General features: G+C 35.8%; 1 protein-coding gene across 1 annotated transcript in view; it reads left to right on the top strand.

Annotated features, from left to right (window-relative positions):
- agbl4 (AGBL carboxypeptidase 4) overlaps positions 1 to 17,532 on the top strand; it is a 479,295-nt gene that overhangs the window by 26,028 nt on the left and 435,735 nt on the right. The window contains exon 3 of the mRNA XM_047374823.1: positions 2,095 to 2,219. Coding sequence (XP_047230779.1) covers positions 2,095 to 2,219 — 125 coding nt within the window. The remainder of the gene's footprint in view (positions 1 to 2,094; positions 2,220 to 17,532) is intronic.

Below are 17,532 nucleotides of genomic sequence, written 5' to 3' on the forward strand. Positions count from 1 at the left end.
TTGTATTTATGAAATTATATGAATTAGCTGAAAGGAAACAGGGATGAATCTTTCGGTACATTTTCTAGTTTTTTCATCTTTGTTATTGTCAGTTCTATGAACTTCCCTCATGTTTGTGCAAGTTTCTTGACACAGTGCAGCTTCCGACAGTAGCAGCTGCTTGACTCCATCTCTCATCTCTGTCCTATCTAAGGTCATTACTTACTATCAATGGTTGGGGATAATTCAACACTTTGGTATTAAAAACCAACTTTGCACTCTCTGTTAACAGTTGCTTCCAACAAGTTCACGTTTACTTCTGTTTTTTGCTAACAAACAACTGTTTTTGTGAAAAGTTGCAGAGTAATGAGCAGAAACCTTCAAAAAGTATTTTGGAAATGTTTAAAATTACACATGATTTATGTTTATTTTTTGGAGATTATTATATCATTGGCAACAGTTTACTTCTTTTTAAATGGAAGATTTGAATAGTTCATTTGTTTGTTTTCATAAAACAAAAAATAAAATAAAGATTTGCTCAAAAATTGAAAACTGCTTTTGTTTGTCAGTTTTTTCCTGTTAGAAAGTCAGTTGCTCCTCAGTCCTTTGTACATAAGTGAATATTGTGGTGTATTATTATGTTTCAAATACAGTATGTACTCAATACTGTAGTAGAGTTTGATACTGAGAAAAAGGTTGTAAGTTTCTTCATAGAACCTGGATGACGTGGTTGTGTTTCTTTTTCTGAATACTGCAAACTTACTTGTGAACATTCTGTTCTTTGGCAAAAGAAGAGGGATCCCCTTTGACAGTGAGATAGTTAGCCCATCTGTTTGTAATCACTTGTAAATCTATGCACAGGTAATGCTGCTATGACGCAACCTGTCACCAGGTGGTCAACAGTACCCTGATGGACAATTGTTAGGTGGCACTGGGCCTTGCGGCCTGATCAGTGTGCTGGCAAACCTTACTCTTGAGCATCTGCTTGTTTTACATCAAAAAGTCTAGTTGAACTTTAAAACAAAAAATTAGACAGCTCTTATGTGTTGGGTTAAGCTCAGTGTGAGTGAATAGAAGATGTCGTGTGGTTATTTGTAGGTGCAACCTGGGTGAGAAGACCAACACACATTTCTTTACTCTTATTTGATTCTGCTTTAACTTTAATATTTGTATGCGCAAAAGCATCAGTGTGAGTACAAGCTTGAACATGTGGGAACTAGAGGGCATTATCCAGGCGTACTGATAAAATTATCAAAATTTTAATCACTAATATTCACAATGTATGCTTTTTTCTCCCACCTAAACAAATCACAGCTAAAATCAATGTGACATAATACATATGACCCAGTCCCAACTGAGAGGCAGTGACCCAGCAGCATGTAGGTCATACATGCTACTGTAGGTCATAGTCCAATGTTCAGATTAGTGTCATTACAAAACAATACACTTATTGTTATAAAACAGTTGTAGCGTGTTTCTGTATTATCACATTTAATTAATTATTTGATAAATTTTTCAGGTTTTTTGAGATTCCTGTCTTTGTAATATTTTATTTCGGCAGTGTTTCACTGTGGGTAATACAGATGTTGCAGAAGAACAAAGCAACTTTAGAAAAAAATAAGTATGAAGAAAATTCATGTTGCACTAGGTAATATTGTTAAGATTTTCAAATATAGTTTTATTTCTATAGGTTTTGCTCACCTAAGCCAAAGATTCTGCACTGTAAGTGCAACATGAATTAATATGCATTTTTACTTTGGTAATTCAATAAAACAAAATTAAACAGTAATAAGCAGAAATTTTATCTTCATTACCGCTTTGACAAGCTACAGAGGTTTTAGATTTAACCTATAATTTACTTTTAAGTAACTTAAAAGTAACATTGGATTAGTTTTCGCATAAGGTGATATTCATTAACTCGTTTTGATAACAAAAAAATAAATAAAATTCAGTCATTGTGTAGACTTCTATGACAGCTGAGTCTTGAAAATAGTTCCTTTAATTAATATTGTATGCTTCTGAAATTTTTTGTACAACAGAGAAAATAATTAACCATGATTTGTGAAAACTCTTGTCTACAACATACTGATGTAAGCTGCTTGGCTTTGTTTGCAGGGAATCTGGGCCGTGTAGACTACATCAGTGATTTTGAGTTCGACCTCTTCATTCGACCTGACACCTGCAACCCACGCTTCAGAGTCTGGTTTAACTTCACTGTGGAGAACGTCCGGGAGACACAGGTCAGGATCATCTGATCTTGTTTGGTGTTGCCAGTCATCAGTCATCACTGTGATTTTTCTGTTGCCTTATTCACCCAGGTCAAACAGACTGAAACAAATGTTTTGTCATATCTTTGGTCTTGAGAAAATATGTGTATTTTCATTATGTCTGCACACATATGGAAAATCATCAGATTTTTACCTAATTTAAGTAAAAGAAATGCAAGAAACGGTCAACAAAAATATATTTCAAACAATCAGTCAATCCTTATTACAGATTTTATTTATAGAGCACTTTAACAGGAAGTGTTTTACAGAAATAAAAGCAAAGCAAAAACCATGCAAACAATCATCAGTCTCACCAAAAAATTCAAAATTATTAGTATGAAAAATGGTGTATCAGTCATAATTTAGAAAATAATAGAGATAGATATAAACAATATGAACCCACAATTTCTAGAACACTTAAAATGTATTTCTACCATAAGACAAATAAATTGTTCAAACATAATTTTTGTTTATAATAAGATCTAAATGGTAGAAAAAGTCAAATTAAAATGACACATCTTTAATCAAATAAACAAAATGTAAACATTTTGCAAACAGATAAAGAAATAAAGTAAAACATGGATACAATTAAATGTTTTTGCTTACTTGACACTGAAGTTTTGTTTAAAATGAATAAGGTTTATTCTTTCTGATTGGCAAAGAAAAAAAAACTTGACTTCAGTTTAATTTAATGTGTGCAACGGATCCAACATACCTGGTAATATTTAGTTGGTGTTGCTGCAGCACAAAGAGGTAATGTCCTCTTGAAATAAAAGTTGTAATATTTGCCAGCTTCCTAAAACCAATGAGCGTAGCTTTGTTGAGAATACATCTAAAGAATATCTAAGTGGTTCATATACAGTTTAGATTGAAGTGCATGTGGCTATCCATCAGTACATTGTAAATGTGTTAATAATTTGCCATATTTACTAGGGATGAATCGATTGATCAGCCAGCCGGTCGATCCAATACTTACACGTGACTCTGATCTTATCCACTGATCTTATCTGCCAATCTTATCTACTTGTATAACCTATTGAGCAAGTTTAGTTTCTTTTTAAAATGTGAAAAATGAAAGACTAAAGGCACTGCAATGCTCTAGTAGTACCTCATGTTCAGTTAAAACAAGTTTGTATCTTTTCACGGGTATCGTTCAATGTTTTTCAATAAAATAAAACTTTGTATTGTGATGTTTTAACACCTGACAGTCAGTTATAAAAAAAATCCATATCGACCAAAATCAGAATTGGCAGGTCAGGCTTTATAAAAATCGTAATCGGTGATCGGCCAGAAAACTGCCATCTGTGAATATTTACCATTATTCTTGCTCATAAGACAAAAACAAATCTGCACATTGATATTATTACCAGAAAATCACAGAAATGATAAGAGCATTTAATTAGTTCATAATTCTAAACTAAATCAAGGTGTCTTTTTAGTTTTGGTTAATGCTTTCTGTTCTTGGCTTTCTTCTGAACTTTATGATGTATTAATTTTAAGTCTAAGCTCAGACCACTTCTAGACCAGATAGATCACGACTATGAATGCACATTTACTTAATAAGGACTAGATATAGTTTGTACATTGAAAACAGGTCTATTGGATACCAAGTATGTACTGTTAGATAATTTTTCTTAATTAATAACTTAGAAAAGTACAAAACTTTGTCCCAAATTCTGTTTTAGGTCATAGTTTTTTAAACATCTGAACATTTGGCTTGTAGAGTATTTTAAGGAAAACTTTGCTTTAAGGTAAAGTAATTTTATTATTAAAATAATTGATGATAAAAATATTACCTAATAATGATTCGATCAACTGGTATTGCTTTTGTTATGTCAGATTTAGCACATATTTTGTCACTTGATGCCAGATTCTGTTTCCACTGGAACCCTGTTCAACAACATTAAACTCAGTGTCTTTTAAGGAGAACAGAAAAAAGGTTTCTCACAGTTTTATGCTTTCACTGACCTTATGGGCAGCACTAGCTGTCAAATTTTCTTTCTGAATGTCCTTTGCCACATCTCAACGGATTTAAAATCTGTTTTCATAACACCACTTGTTTCTCCTCAGACGTGAAGTTGTCGTCTGTTTTCTGCCTCACTTCTTGTCAGTTTCTGAACCTGAGTCAGCCACTGGAAAACTCAGTGCCTGTGATTGGCTGACAGAGGCAGTCACATGCCTCAGAGATACAGTGCAACAAAAAATGTGAACATTTTGTTTCAGTATAAACAGTCTGACAATGTTGGCATTTAGGTATGGGTAACAGCTCCTGTAGAGTTTAAAATAACATGAGAGAAAAGAGAAAGATAGAAAGCTTAAAACTGGTTGCACACACTAAGAGAAGGGGTGTAATTAAGATGGAAAAAAATCTAGATTTTCTAAAATGAGCAGAAATGAGGTGACATGAAAAGGAAGCAGTAATAAGGAAAGTGTTCAGTTGAGGTAAATCCTGTGTTTTGTTGCTGCTGCTGTTCTGTTGACTGTCCAGCCCTGCCTATCTGAGGCTATCAGGCCAATCAGCCCATCTCCCCGCAGTGCTGTAGTCAGCACTAATCACATTTTATGGCACTGAGATGAATGGGAGGCCTCAGCTCGGAGCTGAATCGATCCCAGGCCAGATAGACCAGTACCGTCAGGCTCCAACCTGGACCAACGAGATATTTGCTGTAAAGGCAAAATGACAGAAAACATGTAGGACAGAAACAGAGATCAACCAAGCTGAGGAATAACAATGATCATTGGAGATCTGTTTTAATATCATGTACACATATGAAAACAAATGGAAGAAGAAGCCCCCATGCAGCCTAAACAGGTGTGGTGGCACAAACTACTGCCGTCCCTACAGACTTTTTAACAAGTTTTTTTATTAGAAGCTGTTTCTTATCTGTCCAATTTCCTTTCTCTAAAAGGTCTTCTGTGACTTTAATCTATAACAGTAGAAGGTGTTGTTGGTAAGTGCTGCCTTTGCAATTTTTCAAGGAGCGTTCATGAAATGTGTACAGGCACCGTGATTAGATTTTTCACTATGTCTAGAATAATATGAGTTCACATAAATCTCCTTTAGTTTACACCAGAAATGAACATATGAAACAAAAAATAAGCAGAAAAGTAAACAGTCCAAAAGTAAAAGCTTGAACAAATAATCCAACCAAGTGTAGCTACTGTATAAGCAAGAGACTGCGCTATAAAGATATCAGCGGGTTCCAGGAAAGAACTGGCCTGTTGGAGTGTTTCATCCAGCTAAGCCTTGCTAACACTCAGCCTGAGCCAAGGGAATGGGGAACAGTAAAAGCCCGTGATATTGGAAGTGAGATGGCCATTTTGAAGGAATTTAAGCTGGTGAAACAGATTTGGTCTGCCTCAATCAGCTTAGCAGCTTTGTGGAAATTGGCTTCAGCGTAGCACCGGTTATGATGGGTGGCTGGATGGATAGATGTCTCTTTTTTGTATGTCTTTCTTTTTTGTGTTTATCGAACCACTCACTTACCTCAAGAAGCTAAGACTAATTCTGATTAAGTTTGTTGCATTGACCGGGACAAACTGACCACTCAACTCTTAGGCATGCTTAAATTCAAGTCACAACTGTGTAAAACATGATGCAGACATAGACGTTTTATTGAGGATGACAAAATATCTACAGAATACCAACATCCTTTCTTTCCTCATCTATGTTTTCTGTTTAGTCCTTATTTGGATATTTTAGGCTACTTAAATGCTAAAATACTGTGCATTATATTACTTGTGTCAATTATAGACATGTTCAAAAACATTTTACAACCCTGGTGGTACCTTAAATTGAGCCTTAAGAGAAATATTCTTTAAAACAAGTCTTTGTAAATGAGAACATTAAGGAGTTGTTTGCCTGCTGCAGGTCCAGGGATTAAATCACATGTCTTCTGATTAAGATGTGACCACTTTAATTGTAATGTACATCATCTAATGCACCTTGGCACCAGTGGACCTTGGATAGCCAATATAGACTTAAAATTGTATCATGATATTTTGTGGTAGTTTTTGAAATGACAATAAAAGGGTTGACAAAAAGTATTCAAATTTAGTCCTTTTGGTCTGAAATCACTCACTGCTCATAGTCAAACCACTGAAACGTACCCGATAAATATGTATCTTTTCTACATCGTTTTCATTAAGTTTTGCAGTTGTACAATAATAACAGTAATGATTCCAATCAGTAATATTTTGAAACAAAAACACAGAATTGATTAGCTCAACCCTTTTTTTTGAGCGACAGCCACCTAGAAGCATCTTCTGCTCCCTCAGTGACTAGCTTTATGATCTGTTTACTTACTGTTCTAATGCTTAGGATGTTCTTGGCCCTGCCGAGGGACTTGCCTTCAACACTTCTGTATCGCTCCTTAATAGTGCTTGCTGTTTGTGCACTGTTCTACCAGCTCAGAGTAGCTTGTTCTTTTCCTCTTGTGTGGTTGAGCCATGATTTTTCTAGAACCATCAGTTTTAACTCCACTAAAAGCAACAGTACCCAAAGCTCCCCTGTTTGCCTTTTAAAATCACTTTGAAAGATGCATTTATTCCAGGATATGGAGAAGATTAGAGTAATCAGTAGAGATGCACCAAGAAATCGTGAGTTGAATCAGTCTTTTTTCAGCTTTACCGATACTAACCTTCTTTGGACAATCATTGTCTAATCAGGTATGCGTCATATTGCTACCAACTCCCACTAACTGCAGCACTGTTCGATTAGGAAGTTTTTATCGCTAGAAGAAAGCTTAAGATGAGCTATTGTCAATATCGGTGAGAGTGTTTAAAAATAAAATGAGAGGAAGTGCAAAACCTCAAAATTCAGAATTGAAAAATAAACTTTTATTTTTTTAGGAAGACATGTTGGCTCTTTATTTAGGCTACTACAACAGAGAGGAAGACTTCAGTGGGCGTGCTGATCATTCCATGCTTTCACCATTTTGTTTTGCAGTTTTGGTTGTTTCGTAGCACTTCGATTTTTACAGGCCATTGACATGTTTTGTTGAATTGGTGATATGGGGAATTGGCCCAGATCCAACTTCAGTAGATAACAGGAAGGGTCCAACTACTGTGAACAGCAAAGTTCATTTGTTTTATATGTTTGAGCTTTACTCATTGTCTGTCATAAATCAGTATGAATTTAGAAGTGTTGTAAATCTTTTGGAGAAGTCGAAGTTAAGGAAAAGATTTACATTAAGGTTGTTGAACTTCAGTCCTCGACGGATGGCTTCCTGCAATTTTTAGATGTCTCCCTGGCCCAAAACGCTTGAATTAAAATTCTTAAATTCAGTCAAGTTCTCAAAGAGTCCTTTTAATAACCTACCTATTTGTTTAATGTGTGTTGAAGTACAAACTTGTCTAAAAGTAGGAGGACTCCACCCCTTGAATATTGGCGTTGACACCCCTGGTCTACATAATTAAGGGAATACCTCTTGTGACTGTTTTTTACAATTAGTAATGCTAGCAATGCTAATAGCTAATGTAAGATGCTAAAGGAAGTTTGAAATGTTGACTCTATAATAATTTTGTCTTTGTTTAAAACTAGTCATAAAAGATTTTAGTGCAGAACCGTCTGATGGGGTTGAGTGACTGTCTATAGAGGTGTAGATGTAATAAATGGGGTTTAAAGTGTAGTGTTCTGGACTCACCTTCTTATGTGATGAATTTCCTCTATTAGTTCTGCAACTGTATGTAATTTGGGCACCCGTGAAGAACACACTCATGCTTGTTGCGCCGCGGGCTCTGAACTAGGGCTTCACAACTTATTGCAAATATATGATCATCATCATCACAACAGCAGTGTGTGCAGTATTAATACCACAACCTACTGGGTGAAATGCAATATTTGTTAGCAATTGTATTCTAAGTGTAAACAAATTGGATGCCAATAAAATCTTTCATCCTTACGCTAACTTATCCAAAGATAGTTTCGAGGAGAATTCAGAGCAGCATAAGGACAGATGAGAAAGTGATGTGGGAGGAAAATGTGAATTTTTGACAGCTGATGTTGTCATTGCAATACTTAACAAAAATATTTTGCTCTCAAATTATTTTCAACCATTGCTCAGCCTTTTCTACATGCTTTCTTTCTGAATAGTAAAAAAAAGGCCGAAATTAACATTTTACAAATATGTCGTAGAGCATGTTCTTTATTTTTTCTTGTTCAGGTGCAAGCAGTGTATTTGTATACTTTCTATTTACAGATGCTTTAAATAAAAGTGGAAACTGTACCAGAATTCGTCTGGATAGAAGATATCAGAGTCACTGTTGACTTTGTTCTCATCTAAAATGATTTCCTCTTTCAGATTTGCATAGTATCGATATAGTAATTTAAAGAAATATCTCCTTTACTTTAAACTAAATTAAACAATGCTGTTAAAATGGGATCTGTGTAAAAGGTTTGCCTCCACTCCCAAAACTGTTGATCTGACCTGTAAATTCCTTGTACCAGTATTTCACTCCGGCTTTCCCTGGCCCAAACTATGATCAGAAACCAATCGGTGAGTAGACATAACACTCCTCTGAGTAAGTTGACATGCCTTTCCATTCTGCTTTAGGGGTGTGTTTGATGTCAGGCTCTGTGAAGGGCACGGCTGTGAACTATTACCATAGGAGCCTTCGGGGAGCCATTCATAGAAGACAAGCTGTAAAACCTCGCACCGTGTGCCTTCAACTCCTCAAACCGCTGCAGGGGTGATTTGTAAGCCTCGCTCGGTAAGAGAAGGCACAGTGTAAGGCATTTACGCTCCATAATAGGAGAAAAGAATGAACCGAAGAAGAATAGGCCATGTGTTACGTAGAATCCCCAAAGAGCTGTGCGTGTTTCACCTTTTCTGACAATGCTCCCCTACATGTATGTGTTTATCATTTTAAAGAATGTTAAAACTATCATGGAAGCATTATAGATCCTGCCTTGGTGATATCAATCAGCTGATGTTCCTTTCCTGTAGCTGCCACCTTTAGTAGTATGGTGTAGGAAATTGCTATAAATTAAACCGTTGTCTGGTTTCGCTAAATTTGCAAAGTAAATCCGAAGTGATATCGCAGAAATCCTCTAAAAAAAGAGAAAGAGAACTACTTACTGTGTAAATGTGCCGTGACTTACCACTGTCTGGTTTATTGTCGAGGATATCTGCAAAATTATGTGACCTCTGGGAAGAAGAATATAATTTTGTCACTTTGATTTTGAGTTTTGTGTCATGTTTTGGATTTTTGTTTCTGGTGGATTCCTGGTCAAGATTTTTGTCAAATATGCTGTGTTTAAGTATTGTTTCCCTTGTTTATATTCTGTTTTAGTATTTATTACAGTCACCCATCCTCAGTTACGTTTGGTCTCCTGCTCCCTCACTGCTGCACATCAACCGTTAATCTCCTCATCTTTTCCTAATTCCTACAATACCTTCCTAAAGTATTTAATCTTTATCAGTTTTCTTTTAATTGTTTGACAGGTTTTACATACTTGATCTCTATCCCTGCCATCACACCTGATTTGCTTTTCTTCTTGTGTTACCCTGCTTTTGGATTATTTACAAAGTTTGTCATGGATTATTCTTTTTTTTAATAAAATTCCTCTAGTTTGAGACATAAATTGATTTTATGCCCGCACAATGGCACATTTTGATGATAAACAGGGTAAATGTCATGAGCAAAGGCTATGTCATATGCAGAAGGACTCCAATAAAAATCAGCACTTTTATTTGACCAGATTCCCTTTATGTGAAAACACATTTGGCACAGTTTTGGGTACATTTGGCTGAATTGTGCTAAAATCCCAGCTCTGCCTGGCACATTGCCCACTAAACATTTTGTGGAACAAATTTGCTTCAACTGTTTCAGTCCACATTTGCTGCAGTTATTGTCAAAATGTTGATAAAAACAACCTGGGGCTTCTCCTAGGTTTTCAAAAGGATTTTTTAGGTACCTGGATGTGTTAAATCTATCTATAGTGTAAACCCTGTACAGGTATCAGATTCTGTCTTACAGGTACATTTTTACTCCTAATAAATTGGCACACTTATGGTATAGCACTTAAAAGTATATAAAGTATAGAATTTAAAACAGATAACACAAGTACATGTTACTGTCCTTTAAAAATTCAACTTTATTCTTCAGAACCACAAGCATAATTATACATAATTTTACATACAGCTGCAGTCAGAAGTAGACATATCAATCACCATGGATTTTATATTAAATATGAGATTTGAATGATTTATAAAAAAAAAAATCCAGGGTTTTTGTTTATGATGTATTTTGACAACTTTAACTCTAAATCTTTGCTTTTAGAATTAGTTTAGAGTATTCTTTAGTTTCTGTTTCTTTTTATAGACCATAGTGCCTGTGTTTTTTAGTAGTCTGTTCCCTTTGTGCACTGTGCTCTGTTTACCACTTATTCACTTTCTGTTTTTTAGTTTTTTGTCACCTTTTGATTTTGTATTTTTAATCTCTTTTGAGTGAATTTCTACTTAGTGATTGTTTTGTTTTCTGGGTTATGTGCTGCTTTTTTTTTTCTGTTTAGCCATTCTGTCCCTTTTAGATTCCCTCGGTTGTCATCTGTTTTACCCTTTAATTTTTTTCCACCCTATTAGTCTCACCTGTTGCTCATCCCAGTTATTATTCCGCCCAGTATATGTTTTTCCCTGGTTCACTCACCCTTTGCTTGTTCCAATGTTTTAACTCTTTGTTTCTGTTTCTGGGTTTTCTGTAATTAATTTCCTAATTCGTTTAGTAAGTTGTCGTTTTAATTATTAATTAACTCATTTGTGCATCTACCCTGTTTTATGCCTGCTTGCATTTAAGCCATCTGTTCAATATACTTTATTTACAGATGTACACCCAGATTAATTCATTATGGAGTTCTGTGGTGACCATGATTTAATCTAATTCTGATGTGAATACCATAAAAATAAAGGAGGAAATTAGGAGCTCTTATATTTTCGTCTACAGGTTACATAAAGGTCATTATTTTGTTTCTTATGTCAAAGAGCCATATAAAGGCTTTAAAATATATTTACTGTGCTATTTTTGATACTTTTACTATTGCACTAGTTCCAAAATCAACAGTAGATTGATTGTTTGCCTACTAAACAGTGTGAAATCAATTACTCATAATTAAATGCAACAAACTATCTGTGTCAAGGAACATGTTTAATTTTTCCTTTTTGTTTGCCACTTATTCTATGTGAGCAGTGGTTTACAAGTTGTAGCAGGATAGTGTGATTTTGAAAAGATATACTCAACAACAGAATGCAACACCAGTTTAGTTATGGTACTGCAGTGACACATTATTATTTTTTTACCCATTGGTTGTGGTTTAGACCATCAATAGCCTTCATTAAAGAGGTTCATATTTGATCCTGCTGTTCAATTGGCTCTGGACAATGTTGGAAAGTCTGTTTCTGCTATTTTCATGTGGTTTATCATAAACTCCTCTTCTGCTCAAAGGTTTGTGCAGGTTTTACAGTCACATCACCTCGCCAACCTCACGCCTGTCTGTTCCACCTCTGCTCTTCCCCCTGTGTCCCTTTCATCCCTCCGCCGTCATGTCTGAGTTGTGATGTCCTCCAGCAGACAGTGGTACAAAGACAGACAGGTCTCCAGAGAGGACCACTGGCTGAACATAGGCTAATCATCACTGGCGTTGCACGGACATGGACAGCATGTAGCTGGTTGGTGGCAGTTGCTTGTAAGATTACCACATCGAGCATTCCTCTTGGAGATTTTATTTGATAAAGCGTTGGGATTAGACTCCAAAGCACAAACTCACTTATGCGCTTCACAACTGGATATCTGGTCCTTCTTGGGTCTTTCTTCATTTTCTTGTTTGCATTTTCTTTTCTGTTCTCTCTGCTTGTGCAGCATATGGTTCATGATAGATAGGCATGTATCCCTTGCTTGTTGTTCTTCTTCTTTGAAAGTTCATTTCCAAACTACCCCTGTTTATAGACTAAAAAAGTCAATTTAGTCTGGCAAAGGGATTATTTGACTTCACACACACCTCACATATACCGAGAAACTTGACAATCATAGTTCCACTGCACTGAAGGAAGTGAAGGAAATGTTTAAAGGACCAAAACCTGAGTCATTTTGTCAGGGAGGTATGGTATCACAAGTTACTGTGTTTTATTAAAGGCATGTTTCTTAATTGTCAGAGCTGATGCTCCAATGATCAGTTCATAAAGGCTTAGACAAAAGCACAGAATGAATTTTCAAATTGTCCTCCTGATACCAGAATGAATTTTCCCTGGGTTATCTCTGCTGATGCAAGGTTCCTTATCAAAATTCATTGCCTTATTTTTAGTTTGAGACGCTTTAAAAGGAAGGAGCAGAGATTAGGAACATGCTTTGAAATAACACAGGCTTTTTAAAATGCATTCAGATATTTTTTATTAAAACAACAGACACTTATACTGAGCTTATAGCTCTCATTTTCAAAAGACTCAAAAATATAAAGTAAAAGTTATACTGAATACATATGCCAAGTGCTTTAGTTTTGTACCATGATGTACCCCTGGAGTCCTCCATAGTTCTCTTTGACAATAAAACAGATAAACAAAACATAAAAAACGAGCAGAATGTTTTTAAACTCCAGGTCTATTGTTGTTGAAGTAGGGCCTTATTTACCTGTGAAAACATCCATGATTGTTTCTTTGTTTTTGCCAATCAAGATAGCCATCTTTGGAGTTTAGAACAGTCAAATGCAGCTAAACTTAACACATTTTCTTAAGATAGCATACAAGGCAACAAAGCAATCAAGTGATCACATAAAACCGCTTGCCAAACTTTTTATATTTAAGGTATTTTGGATGTTTAAGGACCTAGTTTACTAACCTACTGAAAAAAGAAATAAATTTGAAAAACTGCAAGAGCACAGACCCAGCTGGGTACTCCAGCTGACTCCAACAGTCCAAAACCACGCATTTTTAGGTTAACTGACCCATCCAAGTTGCCCTTAGGTGTGTCAGGATTCCTCTACAATCTTGTAAAATCTGTTGTCTCTGCTGTGCTTGTATTTGTGTTGGACTGGCATGTTGTACCTCACCAGTTTATTTATTTATTTATCTCAGAACACCAAAATATAAAACAAAAAACATAGCCATAGACTTGTACATTTACGCTTGGGTGCCTACTGCTTGCATTATTGTTTGCCCAAATTATTATGCATTTATCAATCCATCTCAAGTAGAGGACACAGTTCTAACTTTCTTATATAGTTAAAACAAGTCAATCAGACAATCTAAACATAAATGTATTTTTAACATTACTCAACAACCATCACCAGATCTCAAAATGCGCACTCAGAAAAATTTGGGAAAAACACCAAAAAGTGCAGGTATGAGATGTATTGCCAGAAATATTCAAAGACTGTAGAGCACTGTATAAATGTGCAAAACCTCTTCCTTTTAATTGATGCCATCTAAATATTAACATCAGTTGTAACAACCAGGGAATTGAAATGATTATAAAGCAATCTGAGGCTATCCATATCATCATAGAGATCCACAAATAATAATGTGGGTGTTTTGTGAGGGATGCCATGATTTAAAGATAGATTTTCTTTCTCTGAAAATGAACTCTCTGCGTCTGTTCTTCCATTATTTTTCAAATAAAATCGGAAAAATAACTTTAGTTGCACTATGGATGTCCTCTTGCTTTTTCACTGAACTTAAAAAGCACAGCATAACAGGCTGCCATTGTTCATGCTCCAGCAAATCCGTCGGATAACATGAGATGCTAAAATACATCACAGCCGTGTCTACCTGTGCTCTGACTCCAGCAAAAACACCGGACTGATTCACTTCCGCAGTCAGCTGTCAGTTTAACCAGAAGAAAGCAATGTTGGGTTATTTCTACTAGTCTCTGCTTGAACCTAGGGTTTCAATGCTGCCTTAAAGTCATTATATTATATTGTAACTTGTAACCTGTAAAAGAAGTGAACAAACATTTGTGTTTTCTTATTTCTGCAAATAGCCAACCCTGCCCACCCTAACTACATGTCACTGTACCCCACCTCTTGCCTTTTGATAGCTAGAAACAGTCATGAGCTCACCATCAATTGTGAAAATATGTTTGTGGAACATATATGTCTATTTTTTCAAACTTAAGTATGATGCTGATATAAGGCAATGCTTTATTACAACTGATTTTTAATTCTACATTTTCTAAATGAATCAAATATTTCAGATTTATTACCATTGATTTGCATATTTTACGTGCTAGAGATTCACATGTAAACATCCATCTTGGCATCTGTGTGTCAGAGTTTTCCTTATCCAAGTATATTCTGCAAGTTTTGAGAGAAAAGTGATCAGGAATGAAGGAGAACGTTGTAAGAGTAAAGGAGGAGAAGGGAATTGCTGAGGTTCCAGCAGGAGGCTTTTTATGGGGACTTGGTAAGGGCCTTGTGGAGCTGCTGTGCATCTGCATGAAATGATGAGTCTGGTGTCAGGACATGGATCATCCTTTTACACCGAGTAATGAATACAGATTGCACACCGGATAGAGAGGCTCTGCAATCTGCTGCACCACAAATGAAACAACTGCCGTTCTAATCAAATAGTCTTTTCATGCCAACGCAGCCCACAACTTGGGCTAAATTCAATTCCAGATTCACAGATTTCTGGGTAGGTGTTTGGGGAGGCACCCAAAGCAATGGGGAGTTATAAATGTTGTAATTACAGTATTGTTTAATGTGCATGTGTGCAGACATGTAAGGCATGTTGCTGTTGAGGGTTCCGAGGACGGGAGGGGCTTGGGGGGTTCGAGGCATTATGTTGTCATTAACCACTTGCTTATTGTAGGTAGCAGTTGGAGCACTGAGTCCAATCACAGCAAACACACACACAGACACAGACTTCTGCTCAAATGCACACATTTAGTCAATTATGCCAACCAGTGGCTTGGGAGAGCACGTTTTGTGTATTCTGTATTTAGGGAACAGCGAGGAGCTTTGAAGGAGAGCCACAGCGCCTCTTTGATGCTGCTTTTGTCTTTTGTTTGTGTGGTTTAATAATTTAATCAAGCCAAACGTCCTCCTTCTCTCTGTAACTGTCTGTTGGTGGAGGCTAATTACTCGGCAGATTGTTCTCCTGGTGCTAGAGATGAGAGTTTAGATCTAGAGCGGGGATGGGGGGGGGCGCTCATGGCTGTAATTTAACAGTGTGCTGATGGACCAAACTGTCTATTGGCTGCTGCTTTATTGTTCAGGGATGCTGTTGACATGTTGCTATTTTAATATACACCCTATGAGGTGAAGGGCTACAAAGTATTCAAACAAATGTCCCTTTTTATTCAGTTTACTCTCTGCCTGTATGATGGACCAGGTTGGACTATTCCTGCCTAAATCTAAGGTCATTCAGGGACAACAATGGGGCAATTGTTTAGTCAACAGGTGGCATAATTTAACGTTCTTCTTTTAATTCAGATAAATCTATTGAAAAGTAGCTAAAATCACTTCTTGAATGTGTAAAATATGTTTTGATTGTTTTTAAATTGAACGTGACTAATGTGCTTAAACAAGTACAAATACAGATAATGAGAGATTAAAGATTCCAGGTGACGGTGTAATAGTGGCATCTTTTGGTTTTAAAAGGCTACCTTTGGTTTTTATGCAGTTTTCTAAATGGGCACCTTTAACTTCCTTTTCTGTTCATCCTAAAATGTTAATAAAACAAATTATATCACAGTGAACTGTGGGCCTCAATCCAAAAGAACACCTTCAAATATGTCCAAGCTGTGTCTGGCTTTAATTTGGAGCATTTAAGATTTTCTTTATCTAATATCTGGGTTTCTTTTTGAATGCAGTTTTAAATAATTGATTGTTTAAATTCCCTATACAGCCATCGTCAGTCAGCAGTAATGACTATCTTATGTTTTATCCCTCATCTAAAGTAAAGCCAAAATCTTGTAAGTTATTTTATATGAGTGCTACTCGCTTAAATCAGTGTTCTTGTGATCAGATCAACTGGGAAATGAGATTACCATATCTTCTTCTCTTCTTTATAATGCACAGCTGTGGTCAGATATATTCCCATCATGAATGCATTCTTATTATACTTTGAGGATACTGTGAGGTTCAGAAATATGAAGCTTTATTTTGCAGTACTTTAAAATGTTGGAATCCCAACATTTTCAGTCTATTTCATTTTTTCTGATTTAGAACTTCACAGTTCTGACTTTTGAGAGTTCAAAATGTTCAGAAGATTCAAAGTAAATTCCAGGACAGTCAGGGTTTCTTGATTTTCAAGTCATTAACCAAGTCTTTTAAGCAAAAGTGAGTTTTTTAGCTATTATAATTGTTTGGTATCCCTGTTCTGTTGAGGTGAAGAATCCCGCAACACTTGAAATACCAGCAAACAACTTTATTAGCAGACAATTGTGCTTTGGCTTGTGGTATTCATCAGAATCATTACAAAACACCAAACAGTTTGTGTTTAATAAAAAAGTATATTATAGCAACACAATTCAAATAAACCAGTTACACATTCACACATAAACAGGCTGACCAATCAGCTTTCAAATTATGTATTATAGGTTGTTTTCTAGGATTCCATGTGTTGCTAGAGTCTTCATCTCATCAGATTGTTGTCCCTCTCCATGTACCTTGGGAGTCGGTGAAGTTGCGCCAGTAACGTTTGTATCTTTATTACGTTGCAAAATGAATAGGAGTAAATGATTAACTTAGGGTAGATGTGCTGTCATGCCTTTGCTATAGAATATGAAAAAAAAGGTACTTTCTACCTGGATACCTTCTTCACATTGTTTAATTCTTTCAGCCCACTATTATGGCTTTATTTTCCAATAAGACATTCTTGTAGGTTATGTGATAATGTTATAGTGTGTGGGATTTTTTTTCTCCAATATAGCACACACTATGTATTGTATAATTAAATGGTCAAACCAAAGAAAGTTTTGCAGTTCAACTTTAAGATCCAGACAGTTAGCACTATTAGTATTGCTGTACAGCAAGCTTAGATATTTAGTAAATTTATTGCCTACATTATTGCTTATAGTTTGTAAGCATTTCTGCCTAAATCAAGATACAAACCACACTTTTCAACCGCATAGTAAACTGATTGTTATGTTAAAAAAATTGTGCCTTGGGAAAGCTGAAAACAGACGTAATTATGTCAGCTTTTGGTTTATTTCACATATTTTAAAATACAGAACTACCTAGATATAGATGTGCAAAGTCTCCTAATGTTACACAACTTTGTCAGTTGAAATGCTCATTTATGTTCACATCATTAGTGCGTATTTAACAGCTGTTCCAAATCACTTAGTCACAAAT

This window comes from Girardinichthys multiradiatus, chromosome 9 (genome assembly GCF_021462225.1).
Source record: "Girardinichthys multiradiatus isolate DD_20200921_A chromosome 9, DD_fGirMul_XY1, whole genome shotgun sequence".
NCBI lineage: Eukaryota > Metazoa > Chordata > Actinopteri > Cyprinodontiformes > Goodeidae > Girardinichthys > Girardinichthys multiradiatus.